This window comes from Lagenorhynchus albirostris, chromosome 15 (assembly GCF_949774975.1).
Source record: "Lagenorhynchus albirostris chromosome 15, mLagAlb1.1, whole genome shotgun sequence".
In the NCBI taxonomy this organism is placed as follows: Eukaryota; Metazoa; Chordata; class Mammalia; order Artiodactyla; family Delphinidae; genus Lagenorhynchus; species Lagenorhynchus albirostris.
Genome location: NC_083109.1, coordinates 83,088,200 through 83,110,088, shown reverse-complemented (window position 1 = coordinate 83,110,088; position 21,889 = coordinate 83,088,200). Strand labels below are relative to the sequence as shown.

Below are 21,889 nucleotides of genomic sequence, written 5' to 3'. Positions count from 1 at the left end.
TTGGGTGCATTTATTTTTTTCGTAACAGGATAGCGTCAACCAACTGGTTAGTTTTTGATTTCTCTCTATATTGCAGTAAGGTGGTTGCTTGCTGGTAAGAGTAATTCCTTGGGAGGTTCAAGAATTGCACACTTGCTTCTTTATTTTACTGTGGCATTTGACGTTGTTGGGTTTTTCCCTCTTGAAATTCTCTCTTCTCTTGGTTTTGGATGCATCATTCTCTACTGGTTCTCACATTTTCTCTTGATCTGGGTCTCCCCACCCCACCCCACCCCACCCCACCCCATGCATGAATAAGAAGCCTCTGGAAGCCGCTAGCAGCAGCTTTACGATGAAGCTGACACTTTGGACTATAGAGTGGAAAGAGCGGGTCCCTGATGACACTCTTGAGCTGCTGGGCCTGCCCGTAGCATACTCTGGGACCTTGTGGACCTTTGGGTTTATCCTACTGGGAGTTCAAGCACCTGGGATGTGTATATTCATGTCTTTTATCAAATATGGAACATTTTACCCAGTACTTCTTCAAATATTTTTTCTCTGTCACCAGGGAAAATCATTAGACGTCTCTTGGCTTCAGTTTTCTCAGTTATAAAATTAGGATAATGATGGCTGCTCTCAAAGTTATTTGGTGGTGGCAGGGGTGGGTGTTTGGTGGTGTGGTATAATTTCCTACTCTGAATTTATAAACACATTTTCTATTTTTCTTCCTAAGAAATTGTGTAATATTTATTGCCTTTTGAATTTAAGCCTTTATTCTACTTGGAACCGATTAAAAATACGATGATAACCAGGAATTCAATTTCATTTTTTTTACATGGAGATAACTGATACAGCACGTAACATACATAGAAGAGTCTGCCCTGTCTCTCTGAGCTGCAATGTCAGTTGTGTTGTAAATCAAGTTTCTGTGAGTCTGTGTGTATTTTTCTGGCTACTGTCTTCTGGTTCATCAGTTCGTTTGTCTGTCCCTGCACCGCGATCACATTATCTTAATTTGTTTGTAGAAGCTCTACATGTTCTCTTGCTATTTACTCAGATTCTTAATCTTTTGTTTCTTTAAACAGATTAATGAAATAGAAATTAAACACACAGGTAGAGGATTATTAAAAGCTGTTTCTCTGAAAAGCTTAATGAGATAAAAGCCAATTCTAGCACAAGGAAAAGAGAATATAGACATAGTAGGAATGGAAAATACTGCAGAGGTTAATCATTAATACAAGGATATAATGAACAACCCTGTCAATTAAAATTAAATGTCCATGTACCAGCCAACCTTTACCCACTGCATTGACGTTCCCTAATATCGTTCTGGAATGTATTTCCTCACAGCCAACCTTCTCAGAAGGAACCACTATCAAGAATGTGGTGTTGAGGGACTTCCCTGGTGACACAGTGGTTAAGGATCCGCCTGCCAATGCAGGGGACGTGGGTTCGATTCCTGGTCGGGGAACTAAGATCCCACATGCCGTGGAGCAACTAAGCCCGCGTGCCACAACTAGCAAGCCCGCGTGCCACAACTAGCAAGCCCATGTGCCACAACTACAGAGCCCACATGCTCTGGAGCCCGCACGTCACAACTAAGATCCAACGCAGCCAAAAGTAAATAAATATTTTTAAAAAAACCCAAAAAACTGCCATTAAAAAAAAAGGAATGTGGCGTTGATCATTTCTGTGCATTTACTTGTGCTCCGCGTATGTGTATGTCATCCCTCTGTGGAAGGTGTCACGCACAGTGTATGTCTTCAGCCTCCTTTTATCTTCTTTTCACTTGTGGGTTTCATGTGTGTTGGAAGACTGAGTTCAGCCATTGTTAATTGTGTGGGATTCTGTTTCATAAATATGCCACAGTTTGTTCATTTTCTTATTAGTGGAAACTTAGGTTGTTTTTCTATTAAAACAATGCTGCTATGAATATCTCACATGTGGTCTGTAAGCGAGGGTTCCTTGGGATAATACCTACACACAGAATCGCTGGCTTGTACATATACCCGCCTTCAGCCTCACCAGAAGTTGGCACATTGTTCTCTGGAGTAGCTGTTGTTTACTTGTTTAACTTGATTTTTTTTTTCTTTCAGTGCCTGAAGACCTCTCATTAGAAGAGAGAGAAGAACTTTTAGACATTCGTCGAAGAAAAAAGGAACTTATTGATGACATCGAGGTAAAAAAATGTCTTTTAGTTTTTGCTCTTAGGTAAAATTGTAAATCACGTCGTTTGCAGAGACGTGGATGGACCTAGATACGGTCATACAGAGTGAAGTAAGTCAGAAAGAGAAAAACAAATATCGTATATTAACGCACGTATGTGGAATCTAGAAAAATGGTACCGATGATCTTATGGGCAAAGCAGAAATAGTGACACAGACGTAGAGAACAAACATGGATACCAAGGGGGAAAGGGCGGGGGGTTGGATGAATTGGGAAATTGGGATTGACATATATACACTACTATAAAACAGGTAACTGATGAGAGCCTACTGTATAGCACAGGGAACTCTACTTGGTGCTCTGTGGTGACCTAAATGGGAAGAAAATCCAAAAAAGAGGGAATATATGTACATGTATGGCTGATTCACTTTGATGTACAGCAGAAACTGACATAGCAGTATAAAGCAACTATACTCGAATTAAAAAAAAAAAAGGATAAACAACAAGGTCCTACTGTAGTGCATAGGGAGCTATATTCAATATCCTGTGATAAACCCGAATGGAAAAGAAAAGGAAAAGGAATATATATGTGTGTGTGTGTGTCGCTGAACCACTTTGCTGTACAGCAGAAATTAACACAGCATTGTAAATCAACTATACTTCAATAAAACAAATTTTTTTAAAAATTGTAAATCAAGTAGCTTCATGAAAATGTAAAAAAGTGGGTATTTAGTATGCGTTTATCCGAACCATATGGAGAGGCGGAGCGTAAGAGTTACCCAGGCTGGTGAAGCAGAGCTCGTGCTCACGGGGCGGCGTGGACTCATTGGAAGAGAAGTCATGCCTGGAGTCACGGGCGAGCGATGTGTGACTGCAGTCACGAAGGGCGTCTTCACACGGCAGTGGCGCTTGCACACGTACTGCTCCCGGAAGTCTATGGCGAGGCCCCGCTTCGTCTACCAGGGTCCCTGGCATGCTGCCTGGCACATGGTTGGCACTCAGGTGTCCTTTGAATAATGGACTAAACATATATTGAGTTCTAGCTGTGCACCGAGCACCTACCAGCTGGTGGGAGTAGAGTGACGGACAAGACACAGATAGCCAACCGTTGCACTTTCCACACTTGTGTGCTCAGAGGACAGGGTGGAGGGGGTCCCATGGGAGACCCAGAGGAGTCAAGCCACAGTCTCCGAGTCGGAGCGTCTGTAACAGCTGCAGAAACGATGCAGAGGGGCAGCGCTCGCGGCTCCCGTCTGGGGCTTCCTGGGAAGTCGACTGCACGTGTGGCTACTCCCTGGGAAGCTTCCTAACCGTTGTCCCGCCAAAGTCAATGTGGCCTCCCCGGCCACTTGCTGCGGAACCGAGCTGTGTCCAGACAGTAGCTCCTTTCTGGGGGCTCGCGGTGTGAGCCTGAAGTTTCTTGGCATCTGAGATCATAGGGTCTGAATAAAAATCTCTTTGTATTTGAGAGATAATTCATGAAACTTTTTCTTCTAAGGTTACCCGTCATTCTCAGAAAAATCAGATAACCCAGAACGTGAGCTTTGGTTGAAGAATAAGAACATATTGTAAGGCTGACGTTCCGATTTGGACGTTAGCAATAATAGTGCCCATGGAGCCTTGTGCAGCTCCAGCGACCTCACTTCTGAGTCGAGGATGCCGAGGCCCAGGAGGTCAGAGCTGTCTCAGCCAGTAAGCGGTAGGGAGTCTGTCCCTTCTGGGGTCCTTGGCCTGTCCGAGGGCCCCAGGCAAGATCGTTGTCACCTCCTGGGCTCTGTCCACAGTGCCTCGTCTCATGGAAAGTGACAGAGATCATCCTGAGACGGTGGTTGGAGGCCCGATACTGACCTGACTCGAGTTTAAGCCTCGCCCCAGGTCTTCCCAAGAAGTCAGGTGCCGGCGAAGGCAGGGGGGCATGTGTGGGTGACGTATAACGGGACTCATTGCTTTCCTTTTGCTGTTTGTACCTTTTTACAGCTGTGATGTTCTCCCCGGGGTCCCTTCTTGATTTTACACACACACACTCCAGGATCTGCCTGCGGGAGGATCTGCCTGCGGGACCCCTCTGCTCTCGTTCTGATGGGAGGTGGACAAACAGTAATTTTGTTTGCTCATGAGTTGGCGTGGCTCTGACTACGAGACTCTCTGTGTCCATAAGCAGTGCTGGTTTCTCCATACCTGTGATGTCCCGATGAGACCTGAGGGGACCTTGCACCTGGGGGGCTAAAAGGTCTCTGAAGGTGGAGACCCCCTCTCTCACCCCCACAATGCTTTCTTTCTTTCTTTCTCGACAGAGGCTGAAATATGAAATCGCGGAAGTGATGACGGAGATCGACAACCTCACGTCCGTGGAGGAGAGGTGAGCAGCTGTGGCTGCACCTTCAGGTCACCCTCCAGCCGAGCTCGTGACGCTGTGGTGGCCACGGCGGAGCGGGCTTTGGGGCTAGGCAGCGGGGGGAGCCTGTCAGGGCCTCGTCCTCCGCCTCCGCCCCCCTCATCTTCCCTGCTTCTCCCTTCCCCACGTGGTCCAGTTCACCGTCAGGCCTTGTAGTTGAGGAAGCCGCGCAGGCCCCTCAGAACACCCTGCCCAGACATGACCTTTCTGTGTAACAAGAAGCTCTGCTTTTGCTGAACAAGTTAGCAACTGTGAAAGAAAAGAGCTGCAGTGGCCGCACCTCTGCTGCTTCCACCCGGGCAGGGGGACCTGGGGGCCTGTGCCCTTTCCTTTCCCGAGTTGTCCTCCTGGGAGGGGACGTGAGCTCCCGGTGCTTTGTGCAAACGTCCAGTAACGACTTCTTAATTCGTTCAAACGCACAGCAAAACTACTCAGAGGAACAAGCAGATAGCCATGGGAAGGAAGAAATTCAACATGGATCCCAAAAAGGTAAGAGAACGTCTTCACTTTTCTGGCCTGTGAGAGACTGATGGATGGATGGATTGATCGATTTTAAAGACGTGCTCCCTCTTGGACAAGGGTGGGCATATGCCTCATAAAGACACTGAGTTGATGTTCAGTTTTACCACAAAGGGAGCTGCTGATGAGCGGGGGCAGCAGAAGTCCCTGGACCAGGAGGCCTTTCTTTGGGAAGTTCCAAGTCGGGGCTGGCCTCACAGGAGCTGCCTGACGCTCAGTTCCCTGGTTCCTCCAGGCCGAGCTTTTTGCTGGCCCTCAGGAGCCCCAGGCCAGGGAGTCGCATGGCCCATCGGGGCAGAGACGGTAGATTTTATGGTCTAGGGGGTTAAAAGGTTCAAGGGAGAGGTCTTCCTTCCTTTCATTTACCTTAAAAAGAAGACATCTGTCTGAAAGACCAAGCGACTCCAGATTTAAGCCAATATCTTTCCTCAAGTTGGATTTTCTAGGAAAGCACCCCCCAAGAAATGAAACCTGCAACATGTAGCATCTTGTTTTTGAGATTTGAGCTAAAGGACCTATTAGCTGAACCTATAAAGCTTTGTGGAACACATGGCTCAGTCGTAACATCGTTTTGGTTTTGAGAAGAGTGGACCTGATCAGCCGCTAAGGTTCTTGGTCTAGGAGAGGAGAGGAGAGGAGAGACGTTGTCCACAGAGAGGTGGCCTCAGGCCCTCCCTGCCGGTGACTTCATTCCTCACTGGTCTTTTTTTGTTGTTGTTTGGTTGGTTGGTTGCACCAGATCTTAGTTGCGGCAGGTGGGCTCCTTAGTTGTGGCATGCGAACTCTTAGTTGCGGTATGCATGTGGGATCTAGTTCCCTGACCAGGGATCGAACCCCGGTTCGATCAGGCCCCCTGCATTGGGAGTGTGGAGTCTTATCCACTGCCCCACCAGGGAAGTCCCCTCACTGGTCTTTAACTTGTGTTCACTTCTAACGTCTTCCTTGTTTTTCCTGGCATCTCTGTACTAATTACTTAATTATTTGTTCATTCGGCAAATGTTTGCTGATGGCTGGAATTACACTGCGCAAGATCTCAGATCTGTAAATTTACATCTGTAGGTGCAAGCACAGTTGCAGATGTTATTTAAAGATATACGTACCACTTTTCCCTATTCAAGGTTTGCAGATTTGGGTTTTGTCAAGATATTAGCAGGGCTGCAGCACAGGAGGGTCTCTGTTCAACTCGGGTACTCTGGCCACTGTGAAAGTTTTCCTGTTGCTTCCTAATTCTCTGCTTACAGGGTATAAATCAACTCCAGATTGTCAGTGAGAACAATTCAAATTGTGAATTGGGTAATAATTTGATACTTGGGATTAGTAACAGTCTTTTTTTTTTTTTTAGAAGTTGAGTTTATAGAGTAGAATTATCAGCAGATGTAATAAGCATTGGAAGCATCTCAGGAGAGAGACGGTCTAACGAGGACGTTTTAAAAACTGGACCTTAAATTTTCAAGTGCAGTGCAGGGTAGCACGCCATTCAGTTCATGGGGGAGATTCAGATCTTCTCTCGAAACAGACAAATAAGTACTTGCTTTGAGCGGTGCCTGAAGTCCTCACCATCAGGGTCTTGCCTGTTGTCTTATTTCACATATACTGTGTGTCAGATTTACAATAATGGTGGCTAACGTTTATTGAGAAGTAGCTCTGTCAGGAGCTGTGCTAAGGAAGCATGTGGCCTGGCAGACTTTAGTCCCTGTGACGACCTCCTGAGGGTGGTTCCATCTTAATTCCTGTGTCACAGCTGGGGAGCGGCCAGGGAGCACAGAACCCGACTCTGAGACTCATGCCTGGAACTGTGGTGCTTCCTGGGCTCTGGCAGACTCTGGGGTTGGTTCGTAGGTGGCCTTGAGCCCAGCCTAGGTGGCCCAGGCCCCTGGCCAGCCCCGTGGTGTCTGCTGACCCGTCTCGGACATGGGTGTTTCATCTGCTGTGCCTGGGCTGCGGCGAATTGCACCACAGGCTTCGTTTTGTGTTACTGTTCACCTAAAAGAGTTTTTGAAATATTAATTCTTGGTTCTATTTGACAACTTACTTGTAATTATGTTGTGTGAAAAAACCACTTGACACATTTAGTCTGCATGTTTGCTTTTTCTGGGAATAATTGTCAAGATTCTCTGGTTTTGTAGACTTGGTTTCAGCACTTGTAGTCAATGCCAGCCGTCATAACAAAACACCGTACACTGGGTGCCTTAAGCCACAGATTAATTTTTCTCACAGTTCTGGAGGCTGGACGTCCAAGATTATGGTGAGGTTCTGGTGAGGACCCTCTCCCTGGCTTGCAGACGGCTGTCCAGTTGCTGTGTCCTCACATGGCAGAGAGGGTCAGGCTCTCTGGCATCTCTGCTTATAAAGACACTGATCCCATCAGACCAGGGCTCTGCCCAAATGACCTCATCGAACTTTGGGAGGTGGGCCCTCCCAAAGGGGCCACCTCCTAATACCATCATATTGGGGATTAGGACTTCAACATGGGAATTTTCAGGGGACACACGCATTCAGTCTGTAACAGCACCGGATGATCTCACAATTCAAACTTGCGTCTCTGCCATGGCCCAGGCCCCTATTAAACCAAGTGACATTGTGAAACACGAGGCTCTTGTCAGAGTGAATTCGTTCTTTCAGGCCAGGAGGAAGATTTAAGTCCCAGAGCGATAACACACTGAGCAAGGAGCTTTGGCTTGTTCGGGTATGGGGATACCCAGGAGTAGCACTTGGGTTTATAAATACAGAAGAGAGACGGTTGATGAGATCAAGGAAGCTGAAAACACTTGGCAGACTCTCCCTTTTATTCCCAACTTCCTAGAAGTGCCTTTAAAAACATAATACATTGGGCTTCCCTGGTGGCGCAGTGGTTGAGAGTCCGCCTGCCGATGCAGGGGATACAGGTTCGATCCCTGGCCCTGGAAGATCCCACATGCCGCTGACCAAGTAAGCTCGTGTGCCACAACTACTGAGCCTGTGCTCTAGAGCCCGTGAGCCACAACTACTGAGCCCGCGTGCCGCAACTACTGAAGCCTGCACGCCTAGAGCCCATGCTCCACAATGAGAGAAGCCACTGCAATGAGAAGCCTGCGCACCGCAACGAAGAGTAGCCCCTGCTCGCCGCAACCAGAGAAAGCCCATGCGCAGCAACGAAGACCCAACACAGCCAAAAATAAATTAAAAAAAAAAAAAAAAGAATCCGCCTGCCAATGCAGGGGACATGGGTTTGAGCCCTGGTCCGGGAAGATCCCGCATGCCGCAAAGCAACTAAGCCTGTGTGCCACAACTACTGAGCCTGCGCTCCAGAGCCCCTGAGCCGCAACTACTGAGCCCGTGTGCCACAGCTACTGAGGCCCACGTGCCTAGAGCCCCTGCTCCGCAACAAGAGAAGCCACCACAATGAGAAGCCTGTACACCGCAACCAAGAGTAGCCCCCGTTCGCCGCAACTAGAGAAAGCCCGTGCACAGCAACGAAGACCCAAGGCAGCCAAATAAATAAATTTAAAAAATAATAGTAAAAAAAAAATAAATTAAAAAGACCTTTAAAAATAAAGAAACTGGAGTGGAGGAAATATTTCAAAAAAAATATTGGAATATTTCAGAACTAGATTAAGATTAAGTCCTCAAATTCAAAGGGCTCACCAAATGCCAAGCAGGGTACATTTCTTAAAGACCTATATGCATAGATATATTGAGTAAGGTATCAGGAAACCTGTGGATTAAGAGAAGTGTAGGAAATTTCCAGGAAGGAAAGAGCAGATTCTCTAAGAAGAAACAAAATCACAGCAAGCTCGTCATCAGCAGCAGCGAATCAAGGACAACAGGGAAATCGTGTTTTCCGAAGTCTGGGGAAAAGTGATTTAAATTAACCACTAAGACCTTCTCTGAGCGCCAGAAATGGAGTAGTTGGAGTAGTACATCTCTGATCCGGAGGTGAGCCCAAGGGCGAGATGTGGGATTGAAAAAAAGAAGAGCAGAGAGACCAGAAGAACTTACAGTTAAGTCTACGTAGTGGTTGTTGTGAGAATACTTTTAAAAGCTAAGTCCCAGATTATCTCAATATGTAAGTAGCAAGAAGGAAAGGAAGGAAATTAAAAGCTGGCTAAGGTTTTCTGGATGTTGGTAGATGAATATAAGTTTAAAAATTTGTTAAAATTAAGAGTCGCCACTAAAAATAGCAATAAAATAGGGCTTCTGAATCATTAGCGTTTACCTGATGTATCTGTTTTCTAGGGCTGCCGTAACAAACCGCCACAACCTTGGTGGCTTCAATCAACAGAAACTCATTCTCTCGCAGTTCGGGAGCCCGGAAGCCCGAAGCCCAGGTGTGGGTGGGGCCTGTTCCTTCCCGAGGCTCCAAGGGAGCCTCTGCTGCAGCCTCTCTCGCAGCTCCCGGGGCTGCCAGCATCCCTGCCCGTGGCTGCATCCCTCCCGGCGTGTGACGTCTCCTCCTCTCTGGACAGGGGTGTGTGTCCTCAGGCCGAGAGCAGGCCTCTTCCTCTGCTCTGTCTCATCCCCTCCCGGGTGCAGCCAGCCCCTTTCTCCTTCGCAGCTGCTCTCTCTGCCTGTGGCCTGGGCTCACGCCAGTGGCTCCGTGTTCTCCGTGACCAGGGAGGGCCTCCGTCTCTTGCACAGGGAGCTCAGGCTTCCCTCGGGGCCTCCTCTGCCCGCCTTACGTGACGGTTAAGCACAGAAGGGACCCCCTTGTGCCGAGCCCGTCTGCCGTCCCGGATCCTGGGAGGTGGCTAGGTGGCGCTTCCTCTCGGAGAAGTTTCCGAGTGATTGGGGAGCGTTGGGTTTTAGAGCAGGTCGTGTGCACCTGGAAGAATCCAGGAAAGCCTCATCCGCAGCCCGTTCAGTTCTGGGGGACACAGGCTGAGGGGGTTGCCGGGGCCCCTTGGCCGCAGAGATTGCCGGTCGGATGACTCTGCAGACAGCCGGCAGGGTGGGGAGAGAGCAGGGTCGGAAGGATGCAAGACCCTCTTGCAGCCTCGGCCCCGCTGAGGACACACAGCCAGGTAGCATCCGCAGAAGGGAGGCTGGCTGCTGGGCCACCACCCTCACTGGTATCACAGCTGAAGTGGTCACGAAAGACCAGGCCAGAACTGTCACCCCGATGTGAGCCTCGATCCCCCAGGGAGCCTCTGCTTCTGCTGGTCCCTTTGTCCCCGACCTCTGGCTCCTGGGAGGCCCTCTCCCCTGCCCCTACCGTGTTGGGAGCGGCAGAGTCTCCCGTCTCCACCCACAGCCAGCCCGTGAGTCCTCACGACAAGGACTCCAAGGGCTCCATCGAGGCAGCTGGGGGCAGCTCTGCCTCTGGCCTCTTGGCAGGGCTTTTAGGTCAGACTTGGAGCCTCTGCCCAGCTTCACAGAGCTCCCCTCCCTCACAGAGCCCCGAGGGCATCCCCAGCCCTGCAGTCTCCCCTCGCCTTGCTCCATGGGCACCTGGGCGTGGCATCGTGTCCCCTGAGTAAGTAGCGCCAGCACCGCCCTTGTCCGAGGCCTTGTTTTCCGGAATTTGGGTGAGGACAGTGCACACCTAGGATCAGAATGCTTTGTTCCAGTGTGTGCGTGTCTTCAGATTTGGAAGATGATACCCAGGTGGCTGTACCCACTTAACGCTCCCACCAGAAATATAGGGCAGTTAATTTAAGATTGTCAGACTTACTGGGTTTTTTTGGTAAACTTTTTTTTTTTGAAGAATAACATGGTGCACAGATTTTAAATGTACAGCTTGAAGAATTTTAACAAATTTAAATACTCATGTGACCACAACCCGGAACAAGACGCAGCTGTGGAACATTACGGGGCACCTTCCTGGCGTCTCCTCCTAGGGAATGAATTCTGAGCTATCAGCAGAGATGAGTGTTACCTTTTAAAAAATTTACGTAGGTGGAATTACAATATGCTGAGTCCTTTTATCCATGTCACGTCTGTAGATTCATCTGTGCTATTGTTTATTCCATCTCGTGCTATAGTCTTCCGTCATGTGAACGTGCTACAATGTACTTGTCGGTTCTCTTACTGACCCACTGTTGGGTTGTTTCCAGTTTTTAGAAATCCTGAATGAGGCTGCTGTGGACATTCATGTGTTTAAAAAAATGAATAGACCCTTCAGATGCATTCATGGGGCATGAGGGATCCCTGGTCTTGGGCCCTTAGGCTGTTAGCTGCATTTGTAGAAACAGCTTCTGGGCAGAATTCCCTCTTCCCTTACAAGCTTTCCAACATGTATTTTGAAACCAGCTCAGAAGCTCTGCCCGAGGTAAATTTTTGCTATTATTAGGGCTTCCCGTGAGACAAGAGAAGCGATAGTTCGGGCCCAGCAGCCCCTCTGCATCCGTTCATAGAGACTGTTGGGCTGGTCTCCGTAGGTCCTTTCACGGGTGTGGATTTGACTGCTGTGTGCTCAGTGACATGGTGACCGGTCACCTGTTCAGCCACAGGTGGCAGCACATCCGTGAAGACAGCTTATGCAGCGGGCTGTCTTCTCACGGCGGAGGTGGCCGCAGGGCGTCGAGTGGCTCCCAGGTGGCAGGGCTGGGGTCCTGTGTGCTTCCCAGCCTTTCCCTGTATGCCAGCTGCAAGGGCTCCTGCCATCATATCTGCATTCAGGGCAGGAAGGAGGAGGAAAGAGTTGTCAGGTCCCGGTCCCCTTTTATCAGGAAAGGAGCAGCTTTCCTGGGTCCTCCTCACAGACTTCATCTCTGTTTGACCAGATCTGTTCACAAGGTCATTTCTGGTTGCAGGGGAGTCTGGGAAGCGGGGCTTGGGATGGGTGTTGGGTTGGTCAACCATGTACGATGTGTTCCTGTCGCACACAGCACAGATCCTTTTCCTGAGCTGGGGAAATTCAGTGTCATTGTTCCTTCTGCCTTTATAATCTCTAATAACACTTAGAACGGTTTGTTCAGTAACTTGTTTGTCTCTTAGCCTGTTCATTTGCCACGAGGCGTGGAAGTGCTTTTCTCTGATGGGTAAAATGTGTTACAGTGATGTGAGAATCCCATCGTGCTCTTGTATTAGTTTTGCTGTGTCCGAACCAGTAAGGTCATGACACTAAATGTATTTATCTTTGAAATACGAGTCTGGTGACCCTCCTAACCGGTGCTTCCTTTTGACGCTCCTATTCAGGGAATTCAGTTTCTAATAGAGAACGACCTGCTGCAGTGCTCCCCGGAGGACGTGGCCCAGTTCTTGTATAAAGGGGAAGGCCTGAATAAGACGGTGATCGGGGACTACCTGGGTGAAAGGTGAGTTCAAGGGCAGGGGGCAGCCTGCCCCCCCGGGCCGACCCTTGCATCAGGGTCTATCATGTGGGCTCTGGGGGTGGCTGTGCTGGCCGAGCGAGTCCAGCGCGGCCACCTCCTCCCCTGTGCCCTTGTGAGCAGAGAGATGTGGGTGTCCTGGGGCTGGGCGGGGTCGCTGTTCTTCTGGAATCCTCTGCTCATCCAGGAAACCAGGACAGAACCAAGAATGCCACTGCCTCCCGCTCCTTGCCTCGGAACGCGTCTTTGGTTGTTTTGCACAGAAATACCCGGATCTCTCAGCTGTCGCCTTTCCCCTGTTAGTTGGGGGTATGAGTAAAGGTAGAAGGTTGTTATTTTTTAAATGGAGAGCGGCCAGCCAGGCTTACTTTCTCGACCTTCTCCACTTAAAAGTCCACTGACTCTGCTTAATAGAGGGCAGGGCAGGAGTCCTCAGGCAGCGCATCCCCTGAATGTGTCAGAATAGACTTGGGTAAGGAGCAGACAGCAGTGTTTTTAAACAGAAGGCCAGCAGTCGCTCAACCAGCGTGGTTTCTGTTTCGAGCTTTTCATTAAAAATACTTGATCAAAAGTGAAAAGCAGAACACTTCCCAGCTCACTCTGTGAGGCCAGTGCTACCTGATACCAAAATCAAAGACATCACAATAAAAGAAGTCTACAGACCAGTATCACTTATGACTGTAGAAGCAGAAATCCTCACCTAAATCCTAGCAAATCAAATCCAGCAATATCGAAGAAGGATTATGCACCAGAGCCCTTGAACAGCACGGGTTTGAACTGTGCAGGTTGACTTGGATGTGGATTTTTTTCCGTAGTAAATACTACGGAACTACGTGAGCCACGGTTGGTTGAATCTGCGGATGCAGAACCGTGGAGATGGAGGAACCCCGTATGTAGAGGGCTGTGTAAGTTTACACACATTTTCAACTGAGTGGAGGGTCGCTGCCCCTAACCCCCATGTTGTTCAAGGGTCAAGTGTATTCATTATCTTACGAATGCCAGGTTAGTTCAACATACGCAGATCAGTTATCAATAGATGCGATATCAGTAGAATGAAGAGCAAAACCCACACGATCATCCCAGTAGCTTTAGGAAGAGCATCTGACAACATTTACTGCTTCATAATAAAAACACTCAAACTAGGAAGAGAAGGGAACTTCCTCAACATTATAGAGGGCACCTGTGAAAACCCCACAACTTCATGCTTTCCCCTTAAGATCAAGACTGTTCTCAGCACTTCCATTCAACTTGGTACTGGCAGTTCGAGCCAAGGCAGTTAGGCAGGAAAATGAAATTAAAGGCACCTAATTTGTAAAGGAAGGATTAAAACCGTTTCTATTTGCAGATAACATAATCTGGCATATGGAAAATCCTGGGGAATCACTAACAAGCTGTTAGAACTAATAATTGCAGTAATGTTGCAAGACATCAGATCAATATACAGTTTCACTCATATGTCTGTACAGTAGCAATGAAAATGCTAAAAAGGATATTATAAGAAAACAGCTCCATTTACAGTAGCATTAAAAAGAATAAGACACTTAGGAATAAATTTTAACAAAAGAACACAATTTTTACTCTGAAAACTGTAACGTATTATTGAAAAAAATTAAAAGATCCAAATAAGTGGAAAGACATCCATGTTCATGGATTAGAAGACTTAATATTGCAAAAATGGCGGTACCTTCCACACTGATAAACAAATTTAACACGGGACTTCTCTGGTGGCGCAGCGGCAGGGGACACAGGTTCGAGCCCTGGTCTGGGAAGATCCCACATGCTACGGAGCAACTCAGCCTGTGCACCACGACTACTGAGCCTGTGCTCTAGAGCCCGTGAGCCACAACTGCTGAGCCCGTGTGCCCCAACTACTGAAGCCCGTGCGCCTAGAGCCCGTGCTCCACAACAAGAGAAGCCTCTGCAGTGAGAAGCCCGTGCACTGCAACGAGGAGTGGCCTCTGCTTGCTGCAACTAGAGAAAGCCTGTGTGCAGCAACAAAGACCCAACGCAGCGAAAAAATAATTAACTAAAAAAAAATTTTTTTAATTAAAAACAAAACAAATTTAACATACTCCCTAGCAAAATCTGAGCTAACTTCTTTGTAGAGGTTGACAAGCTCATCCCATAATTCATGTAGAAATTCAGGGGACCCAGAATAGCCACAACTGTCTTGGAAAAAGAAGAACAAAGTTGGAGAACTTACACTTGCCCATTACAAAACAGACTAAAGCTACACTAATCAAACCAGTGTGGTATTGGCATAAGAAGGAAAGGCCATAGAATAGAATTGAGAATCCAGAAATAAACCCTCATATATACATCAACTGAGGGGCCAACACAATTCAGCGGGGGAACGAATTGTCCTTTCAGCACGTGGTGTGGGGACCGCTGGACAGCCACCTGCAAAAAGAGTGTCACTGGGTCACTCACCACATACAGAAATTAAAGTGGGTCAAAGACCTAAGTATAAGCACTTAAACTATAAAACACTGAGAAGAAAACACAGGGGTAGGGCTTCCCTGGTGGCGCAGTGGTTGAGAGTCCGCCTGCCGATGCAGGGGACACGGGTTCGTGCCCCGGTCCGGGAAGATCCCACATGCCGCGGAGCGGCTGGGCCCGTGAGCCATGACCGCTGAGCCTGTGTGTTGCGAGAGGCCCGCGTACCGCAAAAAAAAAAAAAAAAAAACACAGGGGTAAATCTCTGTGACCTTGGACTAGGCAAGGGTTTCTTAGATATGACAGCAAAAGAAAAAAGTAGAATCATCAAATTTCAAAACATCTGTGCTTCAGAGGACGTCCTCAAGAAAGGGAGAAGACAACCCAGAGAATAGAAAATATTTGCAGGTCATATATAAATGTGATGAAGACTTGTATCTAGTATATAAAAAGAATTCTTACAACTCAATAAGACAAATAATTATAAAATGGGCCAAGGATCTGAATAGACATTCATCCAAAGAGGATATATACATGGGCATATGATAAGGCCAATAAGCGTATGATGAGATGCTCAACATCAGTAGTCATCAGGGAAATGCAGCTCAAAACCACAGTGAGACAGCACTTCATATCCACCGGGAGGGCTGTAATTAAAGAAGATGATAAATGTTGGTGAGGATGTGGAGAAACTGGAACCCTCATACACCGCTATATAAAAAATGGTGCAGGGCTTCCCTGGTGGCGCAGTGGTTGAGAGTCCGCCTGCCGATGCAGGGGACGCGGGTTCGTGCCCCGGACCGGGAAGATCCCACATGCCGCGGAGCGGCTGGGCCCGTGAGCCATGGCCGCTGAGCCTGCGCGTCTGGAGCCTGTGCTCCGCAACGGGAGAGGCTGCAACAGTGAGAGGCCCGCGTACTGCAAAAAAAAAAAAAAAAAAAAAAATGGTGCAGCCACTTTGGAAAGTAGTTGGCAGTTCTTCAAAATGGTAAACTTACCATGTGATCCAGTAATTCTACTCTAGTTACAAACCCAAGGGGGAAAAAGAAACTTGCACGCACAAAAACTTGTGCACCAATGTTCACAGCCACATTACAGCCCCAAAGTGGAAACATATTCGAATGTCCAGCAACTGACGAATGGATAAAGAAAATGTGGTCTCTCCACACAATGCAATGTTATTTGGCATTAAGAAGAAAGGAAGTATTGATACATGCTACAACATGGATTTAAAACATTCAAAACATTATGATAGGAAAAGAAGTCAGTCACAAAAAGGCCACGATGTTGTGTTATTCCATTTTATATGAAATGCTCAGAATTGGCGGATTTATAGAGACAGAAAACGGGTTGCCTGGCGCTGGGGCACCGTGAGGATTGGGAGGCGATGGTTCAGGTATGGGCGTTCTTTCTGGGGGGATGAAAATGTCCCAGAATTGCTCGTGGTGATGGTTGCACAGATCTGTGATATACTAAATATGCTAAAAACTGTTGAATTATACACTTGAAATGGGTGAGCTATATAGATTGTGAATTATGTTTCGACAAAGCTGTTTTTTAAAAAAATGGAAGGGTCTCCTAGGAGTTCAGGCACTGAGTCTAACAGGCACCTAGCACAGCACAACGTGCTAGGAGGGCCAGAGTCTGAGTGACTCCCCGGCGTCCTCTGGCTGGTGTGCGACTACAGAGATTAAATTAACTATGACGTTAGTGTATCGCGCAGTCTGGCAGTGCCTGCAGATTTGTAGTCCAAAAATATGGGGGCTTCCCTGGTGGCGCAGTAGTTAAGAATCTGCCTGCCGATGAAGGGGACACAGGTTCGAGCCCCGGTCTGGGAAGATCCCACATGCCGCAGAGCTACTGAGCCTGTGCTCTAGAGCCCGCGAGCCACAACTACTGAAGCCTGCCTGCTGCAACTACTGAAGCCCGCGTGCCTAGAGCTCGTGCTCTGCCACAAGAGAAGCCACCGCAATGAAGAGTAGCACCCATTCACTGCAACTAGAGAAAGGCCGCACGCAGCAGTGAAGACCCAATGCAGCCAAAAAAGAGAAAGAAATGAAGTCCTGGCTCCGTGCCAGGCACTGTTCTAGGCGCTTGGGTGGCGTTGGTACCTCCGCTGTGGAACTGCGTTGGCTGCAGTAATACAGACAGTACATAACAAGCAAACTAAATAAGCAAACATGGTATGTCAGAGGTGACCAGGGCAAAGGGACCGCGGAAGAGCTGGGCGAGTGGGTAGCAGTGTGACAGGCTGGTCAGGGCGTCCGACTGGGGCGGCGGCACCTGTGTGGGGGTGCGGGGAGGGGCGGATGTGCTCAGGGTGATGGGAAGTGGGAGTGTGGAAGGCTCCCGGCAGGGGAGGGGCAGGGCTGTGTGTTCCGTCTGGAGCAGATGGTCCCCGTGCGGAGCGAGCGGCAGAGCGGAGGCGGGAGCGGGGACGGTGGCTCTGGCCAGGCCGGCGGCTGCTCCGGAGGTGAGAGGCGCTCAGGCTCTGGCTCTGAGGTCCAGGGAGAGCCGGGGGGAAGGTCTGGCAGGGGTGATGCGGCGGTGAGAGGCTCCGGGCCGTGGGGCATCGGGGCGAGGAGCTTGCGAGGCCTGGTGGGCGGTCGGGTGGAGAGCTCTGGAGAGTGGCCTGGCCTGCAGGCAGTCCCTGGAGGGCTGGCGCGGAGGCAGAATTGAATTCGCAGGACTGAGGCCCCCGACACCGCCCTCCAGCGAGGGATGGGTGGAGCCCCCCTGCCTTGGGGGGCTTCACACTGGCTGCAAGCTGAGCACTGAACACCTGTGAGCCCGGAGCCCCCGCTCCTCCTCTCCGGGTGGAGGTGGCGGCCTCACGGCGGGGCTCCCTGAGCTCCGGGACCCTGCTGTGTGCCGTCTTGCCTTTAACGCGGACTTTAGAACAGACTGCTGTGCTGGGTCACAGGCCTGTCCCTGCTGCACAAATCTGTACCCCAGCCTGCCTGCCACTCCTCTGGTGCTCAGCACGCTTGCGCGCATGCACGCACGTGTACACACACCCACCTGCCCTGAGCGTGCCCTTTACGAAGTCTCGTGGCCTTTCAGCAGGACACCAGCTGGTGGGTGCAGCGTTGGACAAACCAGGGCCCGAGAGCCAGTCTTTCCAGCGGGCTGAGCGCTCACTGCTTCCCGGGAGGGTCCCATCCATACCCCTTTCTGCACACCCAGGGCTTGGAGCCCCAGGGCCCTCAGGCAGCAGCCCCACACCTGCCACCAGCTCATCTCAAAGAAAAAGGAGGGGGTGAAGTTGCAAAACGTACTTTGTGCTGGGGCCTCTTCCCACCTTGGGTGTCATCCTTAGCCCTCGGGTGGGTGGTGTCGTCGCAGTCACAGGGGTGCTGAGCTGCAGCCGTTCCTTGCTGTTGACAGGTCATGGGCCTGTACCTGTGGAGGTGAGCATCTTCAGGTGAGGCCTGGCCTGCTCTCCGGGGAGGGCGAGTTACAGGTGTCCCCATGGTCAGTGGGAGCGGCTTGGAGTTAAAATGCCAGTGTATTGAGCTGTCGCTGTTATGTCATTTCAGTTTTTTTGTCATAAAACTTTACCTTTTTTACTGTGTTCTCATGCTAAGTTTCGTTTTTAAAAGCTAGTTATTAACGTAAGGCATTACTTCTCTTCCAAACCATCCTTTCTGGGTCCAGGACTGTGCTTTCTGCCTTATGACCCTGGAGGAGTTGCTTGCTGTCTCTGAGCTTCAAGATCCCACCTCGGAGGTGGGAACGAGATTAGCACCTGCCTCGTGGAGGTTTTGGAGGTTGAGGATCTGTACCAAGCACCTGGGTCGGTGCCTTACAGCTCAGTGCAGGGAACTCGGAACGTTGGCCATCAGGCTCGTATTTGGGGTCTTACCCTAACTCGTACTGATGGTGAAGTAAACGCTTAATATCCTACAGGGTCTCCTTTGTTTTCAGCTTGAAAACAAACGCACAGTGAAAAATACCTGATCTTTTAGTCATGTGACGATAAAAACCGTGAAAACTTGCTCTAGGAGGTGTCGTTTAAAATTATTGAAATACACGCAGTGAGGCTGTAGAATACGTTTTCTCTCCCAGGGATGAATTTAACATCAAGGTTCTTCAAGCCTTTGTGGAACTCCACGAGTTTGCCGATCTCAACCTTGTACAAGCCTTAAGGTGAGTGTTTCATCACCTGCTCTTGTGCAGAGGGAGGGAGGGTGGCCCAGCGGTGCCGGGTGACCCACTGGCAAGCTAAGGGCCTCTGCAGACCTGCAGCCTGGTGGGGAGGGTGGGGAGGGGAGGGGAGGGGGAAGGGGAGGGAGGTGGGGTGTCGGGCCGCGCCTGAATCCTTGTGGCCGCCGGTCCTGCGTTCCATTCATAGTTGCTTTGCTTTTTCATTTTGTGTGATATTTGACAGTTGTGGGCGTGCCTCCTTCCCACTTCTGCACGTGGTCTCAGTGCCGCCCGGGCACGGGCCCACTTTACGCCACATTTGGCCTTGAACACCAACCGTGTGGACACCCAGCGTGTGCCTGGGAGGGTGTGGGTTTCCTGCCATCGGAGGCCACCCCTGGCCCCAGCGTGCCCGACGGCCTTGGCTGGTCCTGGTCTGGCCTTTCTCCTCCGTGCTCTGCCCCAGCTCGAGCCTGTTTCCTTGTGGCCGTTCCCCCACCTGTGGACCAAGGTGGCAGCCGTGTTGCTGTCTGACACTCGCGTCTGTGGGCTCAGCCCCTGGCCTCGGCTTAAGGACACACTGGCGGGTTCCAATCCTGTAGCCGTGGTTCAGGAGTTTTAGATTCAGTGTTTGAAAATGGTGTCACGGGGAGGTGCAGGCTTGGCGAGCCTGGGGTGCGTCCACGTGGATTCTGTTCCTCTGGGTCAGTGTCTGGCGCAGAGCCGCGGGGGCTCCCGACTCGCTCCCGCAAGTGGGTGGCGGAGCACAGACAGCGGCTGTGCCACTGTGTCCCGTGGGTCCCCGCGCTCCGCCCGCAGCCCCGACCGGGGCCTCTAGGCGCGGAGGCGCCGCCCAGCCGGACCGTGGAGACGCGCATGTCCCCCTGGTTCTCGTCCCCCTGCAGGCAGTTCCTGTGGAGCTTCAGACTCCCGGGCGAGGCGCAGAAGATCGACCGCATGATGGAAGCGTTCGCGGCTCGCTACTGCCTGTGCAACCCCGGCGTCTTCCAGTCCACGGGTGAGCGCGGGCTGCGGGCGCGGGGCACACGCAGGGGCGTCGCGCGCTGGGCCAGCGCTGACGCCCCGCGGCCCTGACTCCCCCCAGATACGTGCTACGTGCTGTCCTTCGCCATCATCATGCTCAACACCAGCCTTCACAACCACAACGTGCGCGACAAGCCCACAGCCGAGCGCTTTGTCACCATGAACCGCGGCATCAACGAGGGCGGGGACCTCCCTGAGGAGCTGCTACGGGTGAGCCCCCGCGTCCCCCGTCCCCGATCTCTGTGCTCAGGAGCGTCAGGCTCAGCTCAAGGGCAGCGGCACCAGGTCGTTTGTTTCACGGCGTCTTAACAGGGTCCCTGGGCCCCGTGTTGGGGGGGTGACGCGGGGGCGGCCGTTCCTCCTTCGCCTGAGTCCCCGCGCCCGCTGCCTTCCCGCCTCGCAGAACCTGTACGAAAGCATCAAGAACGAGCCGTTTAAGATTCCCGAGGACGATGGCAACGACCTGACGCACACGTTCTTCAACCCGGACCGGGAGGGCTGGCTCCTGAAGCTGGGTGAGCGGCGCTGGGGGCGGGACCGAGCTGAGGCCCCTCCTCCCGCGGCAGCAGCCCCAGCGGTGCCTCCCCGACCGGAGGCACGAACGCTCCACTGAGCATCCCACGCGCCCTGCCGAGCGAGGCCATTCTGCCGGGGCCGCACGCAGTGCCCGTCCCAGCAAACTGCCCCCCCTAGTGTCCAGATAAGCCCACGGCAGTTTCTGTACCAGAGGCAGGCGCCGCCACCCCGGAACCTGCCGCCTCTCTTGGTTTGGTGTGGCTGATTTTTGATGAGTGGTTTAAATGTGCCTTCTTGTTGTTTTCCTTCTGCTTGTGGCTCCCACCTTTCTGTTCTGTGACGGGCTGTCCCTGCTTGTTCTGCGTTAGGAGGTACGTACCCAGTGGCTTCCTGCCCCTTCCCAGCTTCTTTTTCCTCTCCTTTCTCTCTGTCGGTTTGTGTGAAGCTCTGACTTGGCTGTCATCCATCTGGCCCTTATGGCTTCGGACGTGCTGGGGTCACCTCATCCTCCTTGCAGGGTGCGGCGGCCATGACGCCCACCGGGGCTGGGTGAGGAGTGAGGGACCGGAGGCGCGTGGGGATGCCCAGGGGGAACAAGCTCACGCCTCCGTGTCCTCAGGGCCTGAGCCGGGAGGTCTAAATCACCCGCCGCCCACTCACCGGGCGGTGCATGTCTGCACCACCTGTGTAGAGTCCAGCAGCGTTTTAAGGACTTCATAACCACTGACAAACAAGTAGGATAGCATTTTTATTTTCTGGGCAATTTTAGGAATTGTTAGGGGTTTTTTACTCTGGTCGGGGTTGGGATTTCCACCTTCCTGTGACATTGGAGCCTGAGAGATCTGACACATCACCCAGGCATTGTGCAAACACCGGGGCCTACGGAGTTCTGGTGACTTCGTGCCTTTAACTGAGAGGGGATAAGCATGGGCCTGGTGACAGTGTGACAGTGTGGCGGGCGTGGGGGTGCGCAACGCCAGTCAGCTGTTCTGATTTGGGGTCTTGCTCTGACCTTCCTCTGGCTACGCCAGGGTTTGGAAGAGTTCTGGATCTTGGCCTAAAAACCCAGAACTGTAGCCTTGGACTTGAATGGCTGAGTAACGTTCCAGAGGCACCAGATTTTGAGATCCCATGCAGCCTGTGGTCCCGGGGTGAGGGCAGAGGAAGGTGCCCAGAAGAGCGCTTGGGCCCTTCCTGTTGCTGTGTTGCCAGCAAGTGTCCCCCTCGGAATGGTGACAGCACAAGCGGGCCTGGCAGCCAGTGTGCCCCAGGGCCAGCGGGGATGTGGCTGGCTCTGGAGACTGAACAACATGAGTGACAACAGGCCTGTGACCTGATTGAGCAGATAAGCGGGCCACAGCGCCAGTGCACAGAGCGCCGTCACGAGCCGCAGGGCTGGCTGGCACCCAGCGTCTGCTGCTTCCCTGCTCCCGAGGCC

At 51.1% G+C, this 21,889-nt stretch overlaps 1 protein-coding gene across 3 annotated transcripts in view; it reads left to right on the top strand.

Moving 5' to 3' along the window:
- Window positions 1-21,889, top strand: part of CYTH3 (cytohesin 3) — an 82,042-nt gene that overhangs the window by 54,230 nt on the left and 5,923 nt on the right. For 2 of the 3 annotated variants that reach the window (XM_060122442.1, XM_060122441.1), the window contains exons 2-9: window positions 2,076-2,158; window positions 4,440-4,504; window positions 4,963-5,029; window positions 12,176-12,294; window positions 18,814-18,894; window positions 19,797-19,909; window positions 19,997-20,145; window positions 20,339-20,450. In XM_060122442.1, the coding sequence (XP_059978425.1) occupies window positions 2,076-2,158; window positions 4,440-4,504; window positions 4,963-5,029; window positions 12,176-12,294; window positions 18,814-18,894; window positions 19,797-19,909; window positions 19,997-20,145; window positions 20,339-20,450 (789 nt within the window). Of the gene's footprint in view, window positions 1-2,075; window positions 2,159-4,439; window positions 4,505-4,962; window positions 5,030-9,333; window positions 9,507-12,175; window positions 12,295-18,813; window positions 18,895-19,796; window positions 19,910-19,996; window positions 20,146-20,338; window positions 20,451-21,889 lie in introns of those variants that run through there. The other variant, XM_060122443.1, reaches the window with a different exon arrangement.